General features: G+C 43.8%; 1 protein-coding gene across 2 annotated transcripts in view; it reads left to right on the top strand.

The window, feature by feature from the left end:
• Positions 1-11,921, top strand: part of DAPK1 (death associated protein kinase 1) — a 615,679-nt gene extending 603,758 nt beyond the window's left edge. For both annotated transcript variants that reach the window (XM_078675702.1, XM_078675704.1), the window contains 2 exons: positions 2,393-2,581; positions 9,392-11,921. In XM_078675702.1, coding sequence (XP_078531828.1) covers positions 2,393-2,581; positions 9,392-10,624 — 1,422 coding nt within the window. In that variant the 3' untranslated portion in view covers positions 10,625-11,921. The remainder of the gene's footprint in view (positions 1-2,392; positions 2,582-9,391) is intronic.
• The last annotated feature ends 3,827 nt before the right edge of the window (positions 11,922-15,748 follow it).

Below are 15,748 nucleotides of genomic sequence, written 5' to 3'. Positions count from 1 at the left end.
TTAAAGGAAAGTACATATAGAAGGCGTTGTAGGTTTCTGTTGCAAGTCTTTATTTTTCAAAAATCCTTTGTAAACACGTGGAATCAGCCCATATGTTGCATGTCCCACAGGTATAGAAGCCAATGAGTTTGTGTAGCCAACCTTGTTGCAGTGGTGTTTTGTGAAGTGTGTAGCTTGGGCACAGCGCGTCCCTGATGGTTCTGCTTCCCTTGAATGTTATAGGTGGTCGCTCAGAGAAGAGTGTTGATCCCAGGTGCCCCTTTTAGTAATGCCCTACAGGGGTACTTTCTCTTCCTGAACAACAAAGCACTTAATGTCACCTTCACCCTAGAGATTCCACAGTCTAGGATACACTTCCTTGACCTTGAACTGTACGTGAATAACGACAGAATTGAAAGCACACTACACAGAAAGGAGACTGCGTGAACAGTACCCTACCCTGCACTACACCAGTGCACACCCACTATCAACCAAGAAAGCTATCCCCTATGTGGAACTGTTACACATTCAAAGGAATTGCAGCGAGGAGGTAAATTTTGTGACACAAACAAGATTGGGGACAGGCAGACTCAAAAGGTGGGGCTATGATCAGTGCATCTTACATGTGGCAGAAAACAGGGCCAGAAACACCACCAGGAGGGACACGCTAGTCAGTTAGAAAAGAAATGTTCTTGACCCAGACAAGAAAAGATTATCATTCTCACAACACACTCTGCATTGAATCACGTGGCCTTCAAAGTCCTTGGCAAACATTAGGCATTGCTAAAAGGGGAACCTGGGGACAAACATCTCTGAGAGACCATCGATAACATTCAAGAGAAACACTATTTTCCATCTCCAGACGTCAAGCTTTGCTTAGACTTCCACATGCCTTCACCTAGCTACCATTGCAGTGTACATACAAAATAGACAGCACTGCTCCCTATTCCACATTCCAGTCAAAGCCCTTTATGGAGGGTCTCAAAAGGGTCATCCCCCCAGAGTTCCACGGCTCCAGTGTGGAATCTCAACATAGTCCTCACCAGATGTATGGAGCCCCTTTTTTTACCGCCTCCATTTTTGCCCTCTCCATGCCTGTTCTGGAAAATGACTTTTCTGGTTGCAGTTACCACTCTCAGGCACATTAGTGAACTGAAAGCACTCACATTACAAGAACCTTTCATTCAAATGCATATGGACAGGGCAATACTGAAGACCAAACCTATGTTCCGGGTCTAGATGGTATCACCTTTCCACCTCACCAGGCAATTGAACTTCCTGGTTTTTTTCCCCAACAGACTTGGTATCAAAGAGCACTACACACTCTAGATGTTAAATGCTCTCTTGTGTATTAAATTGACACAACTTAGCCTTTCTGTAAGTCAAACCAATTCTTTGTGGCCTTCACAAAGCCTTTCAAGGGTCAGCCTATATCTAAAGCAGGTATCGCTAGATGGATAGTTAAATGCATTGAGACTTGCTGTCCTGTTACACCCAGGGCCCACTCTACATGGAAGAAGGCTGCGACTATGGCCTTCCTCTGGAACATTCACCTTGCTAAGATATGTAAAGCAACCAGCTGGTCAAACCTCACACACCTACACTACTGTGTGGATGTCCTCGCTAGGCAACAGGCTAAGGTTGGCCCGACGATCCTAAGGACCATATTTTTGACATCTGCATCATCCACACGCTAGCCACTGCTTGTAGAAGGGCACTGCTTTACAGTCTGTGCATTGCATGTGTATCTACAGCAACACATGCTACCAATGGAAAATGTTACCTAGCTTGTATCTGTTCATAGTATGTGGTGCTGTAGATTCACATGTGCCTACAAATCTTTTCTTTTTACTACTTAAGATCCTTTCGCAATACACATATACACCACACTCTCTCTACTCACCATTCCGTGGTACCCTCACCAGCTATGTGAAAAACAATCTAATATGGAGTTGGTGCCCCTGTGCATTGCCAGTTAAGGAAGGAGTCACTATAGACATCATGCCTAGAAAGACTTTGTTGAAGAAAAACAACTTGCAAACGTCCAAGCCCAACACTAGAAGGCCTGAGCGTGTGAAGCTACAGGCTAGGAGATGCTTACAAGGCAAGTCAAATTTTCCATTCACCATAGATGTAATCAATTGACTTATATTGCTGTAGGTTAAGTGTCTTAGTATAGATAGTTCATGATATTAATGATATCTCCCTGCTGAGCTGAAGACTCGAGCACGATTAAACACACTACTGCACCCAACTGTTTATAGGATAGTTTTAACTTTTTTTTTATCAGCTGTGTTCTGTTAACCCTTGCTATTGTAATGGTTTTACTCAATTTGTATTAATTAAGGGCATTGTTAGTATTAATTGAAGGTGAGGCAATGCATGTATTAAAGTGTTCATTTGTTTGTTTTAGAATTGTGAACCCATGACTCCGCTGTGTGAGAAGATCATCTCCATTCTTCCTTCCTGGAGGAAACTGAATGGGCCCAACCAGTTGATGTCCTTCCAGCAGTTTGTGTATGATGTGCAGGAGCAGCTTAATCCACTAGCAAGCGACGAGGATATCAGGCACATTGCACAGCAGCTACACAGCCTGGGCGATGTAAGTCTCTTGCCTTTATTAATCATGTTTGTTTTCAGTATAACTCCTCATTGAGTCACTCAGCAATTTTAGTGGCATGTAGCTCTTAATCTTTGGAGGACAACATGCTCAGCTGGTGGTTGACACTAATCCGGATTCCTGGGTGAGTCCTTTCTGAGGTTCAAAGTGCCTTGGGTGTGGGTGATAGGAAGCAATGTGCTGAACAAAAGTGTCTAGAGAGAAGTTTTGGGATAAGGGATCTATCTTCTGCTCCTAGTGTTTTAAGTAGGCAAGGGTTATTAATCGGAAATTACGGTTGTTGACAAGATTTTACCTGTTGTAACCATAAACAGTTTAATGTAATTTAGAGAAACGCTCCAAATAACCACCCCTAACCCTAGAATGAAAACAGCGGTTCATTACGTTAGCTCGCCGATGAAAATCTGTTTTATGGAAAATTAATATTTCTACTGTGGCCCTGGATGCAGGACTCTAAAGAGAATGCTCCATGAATCACAGTTACTGAAAATATTCCTCAAAGCCCACCCAGAGAGCGCGCTCTGAAAAATATACAAAAATCTGACTCCTGCTGGTATGCTTTGAGTTGGTGCAATAGTGCAAGACTTGATGATGAAAGATTGTGAGAAGTTACCTGCAGGCAGTATTGCATAAGTGGGTCTTTGGGCTGCAAGGGGTATGTGCACCCACTTTCTGCACCCTCGGGGCACTTTGATATTACAGAATGAGCCACAGATGCTTGTGCAGCCCCTTCTGTAATAGTGATTGCACCAGCGCACATATAACTCCCACACGATTCTAAGGCGATGTTCCCTCATTAGCATGGGAATGTGACCCCTTGCCAATAGGGACTGACTGACAGAGATGGTGCAGCCAGTGTTCCCTCCTACTGCCCTCTGAGGGCGACCACTCGAAAATTAGGAAAGATGGCCCTGTGGACCCATCCAATCATCCTGCTGAAGGCTGGTGCAGTCGCTCACTACTCCTGCCTGCAGGGCTGGGTTTCTGCCCCCACTCCCACACACCTTCCACAAGCAGGCCAGGTGCCACTTGCACTGTCAAAGATGACCTTTCATTAATGTGCTTCTCCCACGGCAGGCATGCCCAGCACCCCCAATTAAAAGTGTGCCACGGCAGTGCATCCTACATATATAATAGTCTCTGGTATTTGAAGGCCAACAAATAACCTAATGTAGGCCTGCAGCTGAAGAGGAAATCCTTGTCTTGCTGGCCAAAGATGCCAGTGGCTCTGTGGTTGGCCTTTGGGGTCAAGAAGCCCCCTCCACTTAACTCTGTAAATATCTGGAGGACTTCTTGGCCTATATAGGGCATGGGGTGTCATGGCATGGCATCACTGTATTCGGCCATATTCTGGTGTGCCCACTGGCATGCCCTGAGGACATGCAGCTACTGAGAGATGCAAGCAGGGAGGTGGAGAAATCCGTTTCTAGCTACCCTGGCACATATGGTCTGTGCTCAAGCTGCAGGGTCTTGGTTTCCTTCTCACAACATGGCAAGAGGACTGAGAAAAGATTCCCAAATAAATGTATTGGCCTTGCTTTCGTTTAGGTTATTTTCACAAAACCTCATTTTCCTTTGTGGTAAAACGGTCTTCCCGAAAGCAAGGTGCAGCTTTCCTATTCACTTAAAACTGAAAATCCGGATTATGTTACTTTAGACACAAGAACAGTTTGCACGTGTGGTTTTCCTTATTCAAGAATGATAGCTGCAACAAAGAAATTTGATCAGCGACAATCAATGTTTTATTATCAAGAGGAAGCACTTCTTTTCCTATAGATATGTAACTTACGTTATGTATTATGTGGTGTAGGCACTTGCAACTATCCCTGTACTATATGAAGCAACAATTGTTGGCATACAAAAAATTAGAAAAATTAAAGACATTGGGTCAGTTCAAAAGAATGTAATGCTGGCAACCCCCGGATGTCCACGAAAACCTAGCAAGTAAGCAGTTTCATCGCTTCTGAAATTGTTGGCTAGCAGGCAAAGCTCTGAATTTGCTGGTTACCTAATCCATATGGAATACACAAATACTAAAATGGCTTGGGCCGTAATCTTAAATTTCCAAAGTTGATCAGTTTCTAGCAAAAGAACCCCATTGCTTTGCATTTTCGAAGCACCACAATGTATTGGATCCATGCCAGGAAAAGAAGAAATATTGGTCACGTTGTCAGAGTCCAGCAACCAAACTGGCTTCTTCCCGAACCACTTTTTTTAAACAAGTGAAGCTGAATTTAGGGAGGAATCTAAGACCAAGGTTCCAGTTTCTGTTCTAGAGGTTCCCAAAGTGGAACTGAAACAAGAGAACAAAGGTGGGAGCATAAAAAAGCATGTGCTAATTAAGTGCTTTGAAGCCCGCTTAAAGGTTTTGTGCTACTTTCTAAATTCCGGCCAAATCCTAGGGGTTTGGAAGAAATGGCCACATTTGGAGTAGTTCTAATCACTAATAATTTGTCCAGTGTTGTTTTTGCCAGATAGTAGCAATAACTCATTCTTGCAGCTGAATTGCCTAAGATGTCTGAAAATTTCTCCTAAGGCATTGCTTCAGATGGGTTATGTCACGAATGACATGCAAAGTAAGATGTGGGTGTCTGTTGACGGGTGTGCAAAGGTTGGTGAACAGATTTCCCTGTAAATCCATAAGCACACTAGTTAACACAGATAAACCAAACTTGGGATATTAGGAGCAGTAATGTCACATATCAGTGAAACCCAACAATACAAAGCCTTTTTGCTGTATTGTTCACAATTACTTTGTAGACGTTGGCAAAGGTAATTGTACAGAATTATCAACAATTCAAGTGTATACAGATGATGCACAAATCCTCGACCCGCAAAAAAAAAAAATCGAGAGCAGAGGATGGAAATCTCAAACCACCCTGAGCACATTTACTTCGGGGTGAGGGGATCAGTCTGTTTCTGAATGACTCCAAGACTAAGGTGATGACTTCCAAACACCTGGTTGATTCAGCCTCACCAGGTACATACCTCATGTACCTAGGAGCAGCTCCAGGACAGATAAGGCAAAAACTGGGAGTTTAGTTTAACTGTGACCTTACCTACATTCATTGTATCCCACCTATGGCATGACAACTTTCAGCTACTCATGCTTCAAAGAGTCCTCCCTGTATTACAATTCAATAAAACAAATCAAACTTTATGAAAGTGTAGGTTCTTGCATGCCTTGACTATTGCAATTTATCTACATAGTACAGTGCACAAAAGCATGCCTATTTCACACGAGTCCAGAAAGAACTCAATTGGCTTGCAGTGGAACAATGGATAACGTTCAAAGTTCTGTGCAGTCTATACGCCCGTCCAGGGAGAGGACACATATACCTCCTGAAACTGAGTCAGCAATAGACTCCTGAGCGTGACCTAAGATCCACCACTGGAAGTTTGAACATACTACCAGTGGCGAGGTTGCTCATGAAGCGAAGCGGTGGGGTGCACACTCCCGGCATTTGATGCCAGGCCTTCGAACGCCTAGATGATGGTAGTTTCAATGCATCAACATCATATAAAGAGGAGTGTGTTGTAGAAAGACTTGAATGATTGTTACAGCAAGGAACACTCAAACTCAACAAATTGAAATACAATGTATTATTATAGTTCCCTCTCTCAGATTATCCTTATCGGAGACACAGTGCCTTTGTGATGAAAATAATACCAACAAGCATTGGAAATGCAATAGGTCTCGCATTAGAAACGTTGGAGCTATTGGTCTTGTAAATGACAAATATTTTATTCATGTGTTGGTTTTTAAAATAGCTAAATTGATAGCTTTGTCATTTACAATGCCAATAGTTATAACTTTTGCGAATGTGACACCTATAGCATTTGTAATGCAACATGTTTTGTATTTACGTGACTTAGATGGCAGCTCTGGTCGTTAGGCCACATCTCTAGAGAGATGTACGAAGTACTGAGGAAGACCAGATAAACTGCACTTAAATAATGATGTCGAAATTAAGTTAATGGTGCACAGCAAGCGTGCAGAAGTTCCACCCCTCTGATCTGGCCGAAAGCAGTCAGGCTCTATGTGTTCGATCCGGCCATGAACAGAGACGTTTTTACTCCGGGTGTTAAAGGAAGTCACGAAAATCTGAACACACAATATTGCCCGTTGGCACCCATGCTGAAAAAGTAGGACTGTCCTTTGTGGCAAATCCATCTTCAACGAGTACCCCGCAAAATCAAACTGATCTGACTGCACAAAACCGCACAGCTGGGCTCTAAATATCGTGAAATAAAGCAAGCGTGTTCGACCAACCATTCAGCAACAGAAACCCTACTATCAGGGCTGGTGCTACATTAAGACAACTGCAGGCAGCAGCCTTCCAGTGCCGCCACACATGGCCAAAAGAGTGCATTCGGTTGCAAAACATGGTCTAACAAGCAGCACCCAAACACCTTTGAAGGGAACCATTGTCGTCACTCACCCGTGTCCGGCATTGACTGCTTCGTGACCGAAAGAGCTAGCGGAAGTCAGGCAGCCTTCGTTGGGACGTGGGCGGGGCCTGCAAAGCAACAGGAAGGAACTGCCGGAAGAACGTCATGGAACCCTGCACGCTGAATGCTGGCTGCCGAGGGACACGCGGAAAGAGCCCGGTGAGTGGTGGGGGAGGGGGGGTGTACGCGCGTGTGTCTGTGTGTGTTTGGGTTTGTCTGTGCGTGTCTGTCTATGTGCGCGTGGGTCTGTTTAAGGGGGGGTGTGTGTGTGTATGCAGTGTGTGTGTGCCTGTGTATGCGTGTGGCTGTGTATGTGCGCATGCGTGGCTGTGTGTGTGTGTTTGCGCACGGGAATATGAGGCACGAGATGGGCACGGCACCGTCCGCGCCCACGAGGTGAAACCTGCTCTCGTGCCCCTCTCGTGTCTACATTCCCAAAAACGGATAACAATAGTCGTCGAGCAGACGCAACATCTGCTCAACCTAAAAAGGGAGTCATAATTGAACTTACCATTGCGTTTAAATCATTAATGGGCATTGTATTTCACTTAAATGTTTTTAACATGCAAATTTACCAAAAAGATTACATTTGGAAACTTTAGCTAGAAAGGAAGCTAGAAAGGAGAACACATTCCTAATGGAGAATTACTTTGATTAAAGCTATGGTTGTGTGTGTTACACAAATATTAGGTCGAAGTAAGAAATACAATGTATCCTACAAACACTAGAAGGAGGTCTGTGCTTGATGTCACATGAAACAATTGTTATGCATCCATGGCTGACTGAGGCACGTTTGTCATTATAGCAAGCCTCATCCTGTGTGGTTGTTACTAGGCCACACCACTTAGTTATGTTGTCATTTTCAGAGCACTATCTAGGCTACAAGCATGATTTATATTGAGGCAGAATATTATTTTCTATCTATATTTGCCACTTGCCACTCCATGACTTTCCCTAAAAATGAGAGATACTATAGCCTTAGAGCCCGCCGTAGCGGGCACTACCGGCCATTAAAGACCCGCTTCAGGGTTCGGCAAGGGCCTTTAACAAGGGAGCGGACCTTTAATGGCCGGTAGAGCCCGCAACGGAGGGCTCTAAGGCTGTTAGGACATTCCGCCCTTAGAGGGCTGAATTTTCTAATTTGTAAAACAGCCTCACGGAGCACAAGGGGGTTGAAATCCCCCTCTGGCTTTGTAAGGCCTTTGTTCAACATTGGAATGTTGATGCTCCGGGCTTCTAATGGCTATTCGAAGCCCAGATCACTACATTGTTTTCAATGGAGCGCACAACATTCCAGTATTCTAATAAAATGTCAATTATTAAATCAAACTGCATAAAAAAAATATTTTCAAAATTAATGAGGCATCTCAGCATTTAAACACTGAGAGAACTCTGTGAGGCAGACACTTTAAACATACAGGAACAGCTGAAGTTCAAAAGACGAAAGCTGTGATTCACGAAGGATGTGGGGCATAAGAATCTGTGGTTGTGACAATAAATAAAAGGCTTTCTATTTCAATTGGTAGAAATATTTCAACTGGTGCTTTTCAAATAATGTCTGAAAAATGTGTTGATTTTTTTCTAAAGGATTTCTGAGACCTCCTGTAGCCAGAACTAAATGTGCTCTGCTTTCTGAAACTCCCTTTTTACTGCATATATTTTATCCAGTTCCCCCACCCTACTGAACTAAGTGTCCTAATGTATTTTAAAGGTCGGAAGTCTGCCCTTAAACTCTTTAGACCACAAAAGTCCCAATAGAACAAATGCAATATCATGCATTAAATGGATGAACCTTTAATAATGCTTGTTGCAATAGCGTTTGCATGTGCATCTCTATCAGCTAGGACGCATCACAGCAGATCAGCCACCAAATCCCCTTTCAGTGCCCATAAATAGGTACGGTGAGTCTGAATTATGTGTACAGTTGATCCAAATGTAAGTGTCTTTTTCAGATTTCCTTATTGCTGATGCATGGTCAGTCTCTCCTCCTTGCCGCATACGATGTTATGCCTCATGTTTCTTTGCTATGTTATCGTCCTTTATCATATGCTCTTTTGCCTTCGTGTTTTGCTGATGTAAAGCGCGTGGCTACTCAGATCGGGTCTAGATTAGCAATATATAAACAACGTAAATAAGATCTACACCTCCCTGACCCACTTTTTTTTTTATAACTTAGACATAGACAAGTTGATCAAATTAGCCTCGGTTGCTTCATTTGCAGAGCAAAATGTGGGCAGCTCTAGAAATCCATAAGAATATGAGAAAAGTTTTGATTGGCAGTAATCTGTCTCCTGCATTCTTGAAATTGCTTCCGATTTACATGTTTCTTTTTTTTATCAGATAAATATCATGCAGAGTGAAACTGTCCAAGACGTGGTGCTTCTGGATCCTCGCTGGCTTTGCTCTAATGTCCTGGGAAAGCTGCTGTCCGTGGAAAACCCCAAAGCCTTGCATCATTATCGAGGTCGATACACGTTGGAGGATATCCAGCGCCTTGTCTCGGACAGCGATGTGGAAGAACTGGTGCAGATTTTGGATGCGATGGACATCTGTGCTAGAGATCTCAGTAGTGGGGTGATGGTGGACATTCCTGCGTTAATTAAGACGGACAACCTTCACAGGTCGTGGACAGATGAGGAGGAAGAGGTTATGATTTATGGTGGTGTCAGAATTGTTCCTGTGGAACACCTCACCCCTTTCCCATGTGGAATTTTTCACAAGGTCCAAGTAAACCTGTGCCGGTGGATTCATCAGCAGAATGCTGACGCAGATGCAGATATAAGATTATGGGTAAATGGATCCAAAATTGCAAACCGAGGGGCTGAAGTTTTAGTCTTACTTGTCAACCATGGTCAAGGTATTGAGATACAAGTCCGTGGATTGGAAACTGAGAAGATCAAGTGCTGCTTGCTTTTGGATTCTGTGTGTAATATTGTTGATAACTTATTGTCTGCAACCTTACCAGGACTTCTGACCGTGAAACATTACCTTAGCCCTCAGCAACTGAGAGAACACCATGAGCCGGTAATGATCTACCAGCCAAGGGACTTCTTCCGAGCACAGGCTCAAAAAGAAACCTCATTGACAAACACAATGGGAGGCTACAAGGAGAGCTTCAGCAGTATCCTGTGCTTTGGTTGCCTTGATGTCTACTCCCAAGGGACATTGGGGATGGACATTCATGTTTCAGATCTGAATTTTCTTACACGCAGGAAGCTGAGCAGGCTTCTGGATCCACCAGATCCCATGGGCAAAGATTGGTGTCTTCTGGCCATGAACTTGGGCCTCCCGGAGCTCGTCACAAAATATAACACAAATGGTGGTCCTCAAAAAGACTTTCTTCTAAGTCCCGTCAGTGCTCTTCTGCAAGAGTGGAGCAACTCCACGGAGAGCACAGTGGCTCTGCTAATGTCGAAGTTGAGGGAACTGGGCCGCAGAGATGCAGCTGACTTTTTACTCAAGGCATCCTCTGTCTTCAAGATAAACTTGGATGCTAATGGACATGAAGCATACGCTTCAAGCTGTAACAGTGGCACTTCTTATAATTCCATTAGTTCTGTGGTCTCACGGTGAAGACGACCGATGGTCTGCAAGGAAATGCATAAAAGAAAGACCGTGCAGAAAGAAAGCAGCACAAGAGTCTAAGGCCTGGACATAAGTTCTATACACATTAATTTATAAGCTTCCAAAATATTGGGGTGTTCCATGTCCTGCACTCATTCCCTCTTCCATTACGAAAATATCCTTTCTACCTTGGACAGTGACATTTCTTTGTTTTAGTTGTCAAAAGGCAGATGTTCCTTCTGTGTTTTGCAACTCATTTTCTTCTATACTTAATGTGCTGCTTAAAATCGCCACTTCTATTTGCTAATTGTCTTTCTTTTTAACAGATGTACCATCTTTTTAAAAGGTCTGAGTTTTCTTTGACAGCCTCTCCAATGCAAATGGTATTGTTTCCACTTTGCACCATTTCTCTCTGGTGAACTTTTTGTAGGATTTTAAAGGGGCGGGAGATTTTGAGGGAGACACAGCTGGCAATTTCAGCCGAAACTTTGAAGGAACTCAATGATGTATTTATTTCCAAATGAAAAACAAGCAAAGAGACGTGCCTTTGAGGGGTGTCCATTAATGTTGTAAATATGTGCTCACGGGTGTCATGATGCCCTGCCTTTGCGCTAATCTCAATGTGCATTTCATTGCAAACGTAATTCGAGCTTTTAAGAAGCGGAGATGTATGTTCCGTTTGACCCTCGACATTTTAGAAGTGTTAAATGTGCGTCTCGAACTTGCAGCACTCTTACCGGTGCTGTGTTCCGCAGCACAAGCTATAGGGCCAGAGCTCGCTCATAGTAAAGTATTCTTCTCTTGCAACACCCTAATGGTTTGTGGGACCGAGTACAGGAAACATTCCTCTCGAGAAGACATTGCTGCGATATTGTTACAGATTTTCTGCCTTGTATAGTTGTACTCGCACATTCTCCGTTCCGCCTCAGCCATATGTACTGTGAACGTTTATTTTAACTCTTTGTATGGTTTCATTATCCCCCTCATCTCAGGTAAGGGTTTTTTAAACTGCAAAACCGACTATGCGCAACTTGGGGAAAATGGAAGGCGTGCAGCCTATCCTAACATAAAAAGTGATACAACAACCGACTTCCCGACAAGCCCGCTTCCATTTTCCCCAAATGTGATTTTAATTTAAACTCATAGGAAGGAATATGTCACATCTTTTCTTCAGAAAAGCATGTTGTTTGAATGAGGTACAGTATATATGTAAATACATTAATGCTGTATTTTTTCTTAATCTTCAAGATGTAGTAAATTTTTAAATAAGGCCTTTTTTATACATATAAATAAACAGTTGCCTGTTGCCTCGTTTCTTTATTTCTAGTAGGAACCATGGCTGGTTGAACTTCTGAAAGTGTGATTATGGAGCTTTTTGTATTGGTGAGGTGAGCGTACAGGGGTAAAATGGATAAAAAAATGTTTTATTAACCCATTGGGCGCGGCCGCGATTCTGCGCCTGTGAGGCAGTTTTATTGAGTGGGTGGGATCATGACGGCCCCCAGCCGTCATCAGCACACGCCCACCGTGATGCATGACAGCCACGGGCCGTCATCAGCATGGAAGGGGTTAAACAGGTAAACCGTTATTATTTTTTTCTTACACACACCAAACATGAAGTAATAGATACTTAGGGAGCTTAATACATGGATCACCAGCAAGTAGATTTTAAGTGTTTATTGCAATTGCGCCTTATTTCACTTGCACACTTGGTTTAAGGAATGTGTGGCACATTTTTAATACTTTTTAAACTCCAGGAGCATGAGGTGTATGTGACCGATATCTCATACATTCCAAATAGGCATCTGTCAGCTTTTAAAACACGTTTAAGTCTGTAGCGTGTAAGAAAATTACATTGAGGTAGCATTTTTAGTAGTTTCCTTCATGCGAGAGTCTCATAGAAAGCTCTGTCAAGAGCTCTGACTTACCCTGAGAATCCTAAGATTGCCTACAGCAATCTGAACTGTAAGAGTGTGTAGGTTGCTGCGGCTTAGTCAGTTTTACTGAAAGAGCCATTCGCAAAAATGTTTTATATAGCTGCTAGAAACCTTAAGGAAGAATAGCTAGAACGCTAACCTGAGTCGTGGAGCCTTGATATTTGGCAGCTTTCAAATAGATACTCCGGATCTGCCTTTGCAAGGGATGCCCAGGGTAGCCAGTCTGCAGATGGGCTTTTCCCCATTGGTAGAAGTGATGGTTCTCTGGCTGCATTTAATGTGGGCAAAGCTGTGAGGTCTTTTTGCATTCTTGACAAAGGTCTGTGTAAAGCTTCAAAGAGTTTGCCAAGGTTTATGCTTCGCCTCATCTGTGCAACAGTCATTACTTTGCCATCAGTTTAAATTACATGAATCGGTGTGGTCCGTGGATAAGATGGTTCTGCATAACATACACTTCATAGACCATATTGATCATCTCCTGTGCAATGTCTCTGTGTATCTAAAAGCCTCATAAATGGGTACATTTGCACACAAAAAAATCTGCATACGTTTATCAGCTTACTGTGGTTTGATTGAAAAGTATCAGTCATTGGTGAAAATCTTCTTGCTTTGAGGAGAAAAAAGTTGCAAAGAGAATACTAACAGACCGGTATAGTTAATGTTTCTGTGGAACTATGTGCAGAGTCAGCTGATCAACAATAGAAAAGTAATAGTGGTTTTGTTTGTATTACCTACTTTACAGCTTGTTCTTTGTTAATGGTTCCACACCGCTGACCCCGCGAGAGCCTTCAGTGCCAAATCAACTTGAAGTAGAGTCTCAAACACCTCCTTTCATCAAAGAATGAGATGCTGTGTACATTCGTGGACAAACCACGCCTATCCTTGGTTTGCATGGTCTTCCCTTGATGAGCGTAGTTTAACCATAATTTCCATGCAGATGTTAGCTCTAGTTTGAAGGGTTGCAACTTATTGACCCTGCTGTTTACCTAGGAATTCAACCGATCTCAACGAAATAAATTTGAGTTCTGTGAAGATCAAGGTTTAAATCAACGGAGTTTGCATTTATTGGGCTGAAGACTGAGGCTAGTTTTTAGTTAGCCCCAGTTGAACCATGTGGTATTCCTCGTTGTAGATTTGCAAATACCACATACATCCATTGCACACTGGCAGAGTCATTGACGTGGGCCCTCTGTGGACAGGGATATGCTTTCCGGATGCTCTATAGTCGTCTCTGTGATCAAATCAGTTCTCCGAATGCCATTCAAGCACATCCCCTGGGTTCCTGAGTGTATATGAGTTTGTAGGGCATTGGTTTGGAAGACAAAAAAACATCATGGCTGAACTCTTTTGATTGTGTTAAGGTAACTTTAAGTTCTGTCCAGAAGCATGAGGGCTGAGTGAATAAAAAGGGAGATGCAACCACAGTTCGCATCCTAAAAATTGTGCCTCAAGCCTGATTGCCCCTTCCCAGCTTAGCTCATGCTCTGGAAAGGTTCTCACAGACCTACCAACACTGCTCACAAGTGCACAGCGCTGCTATGTCCGGTGAAGGCAGGCCCAAGCACAAGTACAACAAAACAAGCATTGACAGTGCCATTCAATTTGTCTTTTGCATGACAAGATTGTACAAGATTTCACTAACCCAGAGCATGGTCAGCAGCAGGACACGTTATCCAAACACACAGAGCAGGTGCTTCAGAGGCAGCAGCAGTAATGCAGTTCACTACTGTACGCAAACCATGCACAGCTGTAGTACCAGCATTCCTCGATCCCTTGGGGCAGTTACATCAAAGGCAACTACATTCCCTTTCACACCGAATACAGTACCTACTGCTGCAGTGTAGGCTACCCTACTGCCACACACAAAACCCCCACACACACACACACACACCACCATTACAATACCAACCCAGTGCCCTTGTACTGTCTCCCCAGAAAGCTTCCACTGGATCAACATGGCGCCAGTCTAACATAGAAAGAGAATGGCTTTAACAAGGCAGTGCTGCTGTGCTGTGTCTCACCAGAAAGCCCTGCGTGTATTTACCAAATAGCGCTGTACTGTCGTCATTGCTGAGGTTTGTTACCAAAAAGCCACCTTAATACGAAGTGTAATGACTCCAGACCACGAAGATTGACCAGCTACATACAAATTATTAGTTTTTCATATAATAGTTAATAAGAGGATTCACATGTTTTCATCTTTTAGACAGCTAAAGCACAAGGGGACAGCCAGATTTGCCCAGGACCACACAATGTGGTCAGGCAGGGTGAGCCAGTATGCAAAGCGTGTCTCCCGCTTCTGTGGCCAGCAATACAAAGCACTAGGTGTGTTTGTTCTCTTTGGATCCCAAGCGAGAGGGTTTAAAGATCCCGGAAGGTTACTCCAGCAATAGGTTGCAGGTAGGCTATAGGAGCCATTGGTCTATAGGGCTTGATAAACATTGTCAGACAGCTAAAAGGGGCAGTGACAGAAGGGTTTGGAGTGCCAAGAGGAGACATGAAGGCAAGTGTCGGCCAGGGAGATAGGAGTCTGTCGAACAGGGTCAAAGTGAAGAAGAGAGGTTTGAGGATTCAAAAGCAGCAATAGCCAGGGTGGTACAAAGTGGGTCATGTCACGGCTGGTGGATGCCCAATATAGTACAGGAAGTTGGGCAGCACACGAGGGACAGTGAAGCCGGTAAGATCCATCCAGCTGAACAGGGCACGGTGATTCAGATGAGGACGCCAAAGGGAGACACAGGAGGCTGAGGGCTTATGAAGGTGCCAAAGGAGACCGAGGGTGGCACGTGTGCGTGTTGACCTGAGAGTTATAATTGTGCTGAATGGAAAAGCGACAGGAAGGGGTCATATGAGTCTTTCAAATCAGAAACAGGCCGCCAGGAGTTTTATTGGTGGTGAAGCAGGGTCTTCTTGGAGTGCTGGATAGGACACAGGCCAATTTAGTGGATTTTGTGTGTTCGCCCGAAAGGGCAGGGTATGAATATGAGTGCCAGATGTGGCACATGTGGGTGGAGGTAAAGAGTACTGAATAGAAAGCGGGCGGGGTGGGGTGTGAAGGTACCAGGGTGGAACACCATTGGAGAAGCGTGGAAAAGCGGGACGATCACCCAGGCAATGGGGCAGGTGAGATGGGATGGAGGAGCAGCATGCTTTACGGGACAGCTCAAAGTGAAGTGGATAAAGTGAATGAAAATGC

This window comes from Lissotriton helveticus, chromosome 2_1, assembly GCF_964261635.1.
Source record: "Lissotriton helveticus chromosome 2_1, aLisHel1.1, whole genome shotgun sequence".
Taxonomy (NCBI): Eukaryota; Metazoa; Chordata; class Amphibia; order Caudata; family Salamandridae; genus Lissotriton; species Lissotriton helveticus.
Note: the sequence above shows the minus strand (reverse complement) of the source record. Positions and strands in the feature narration are given on the sequence as shown.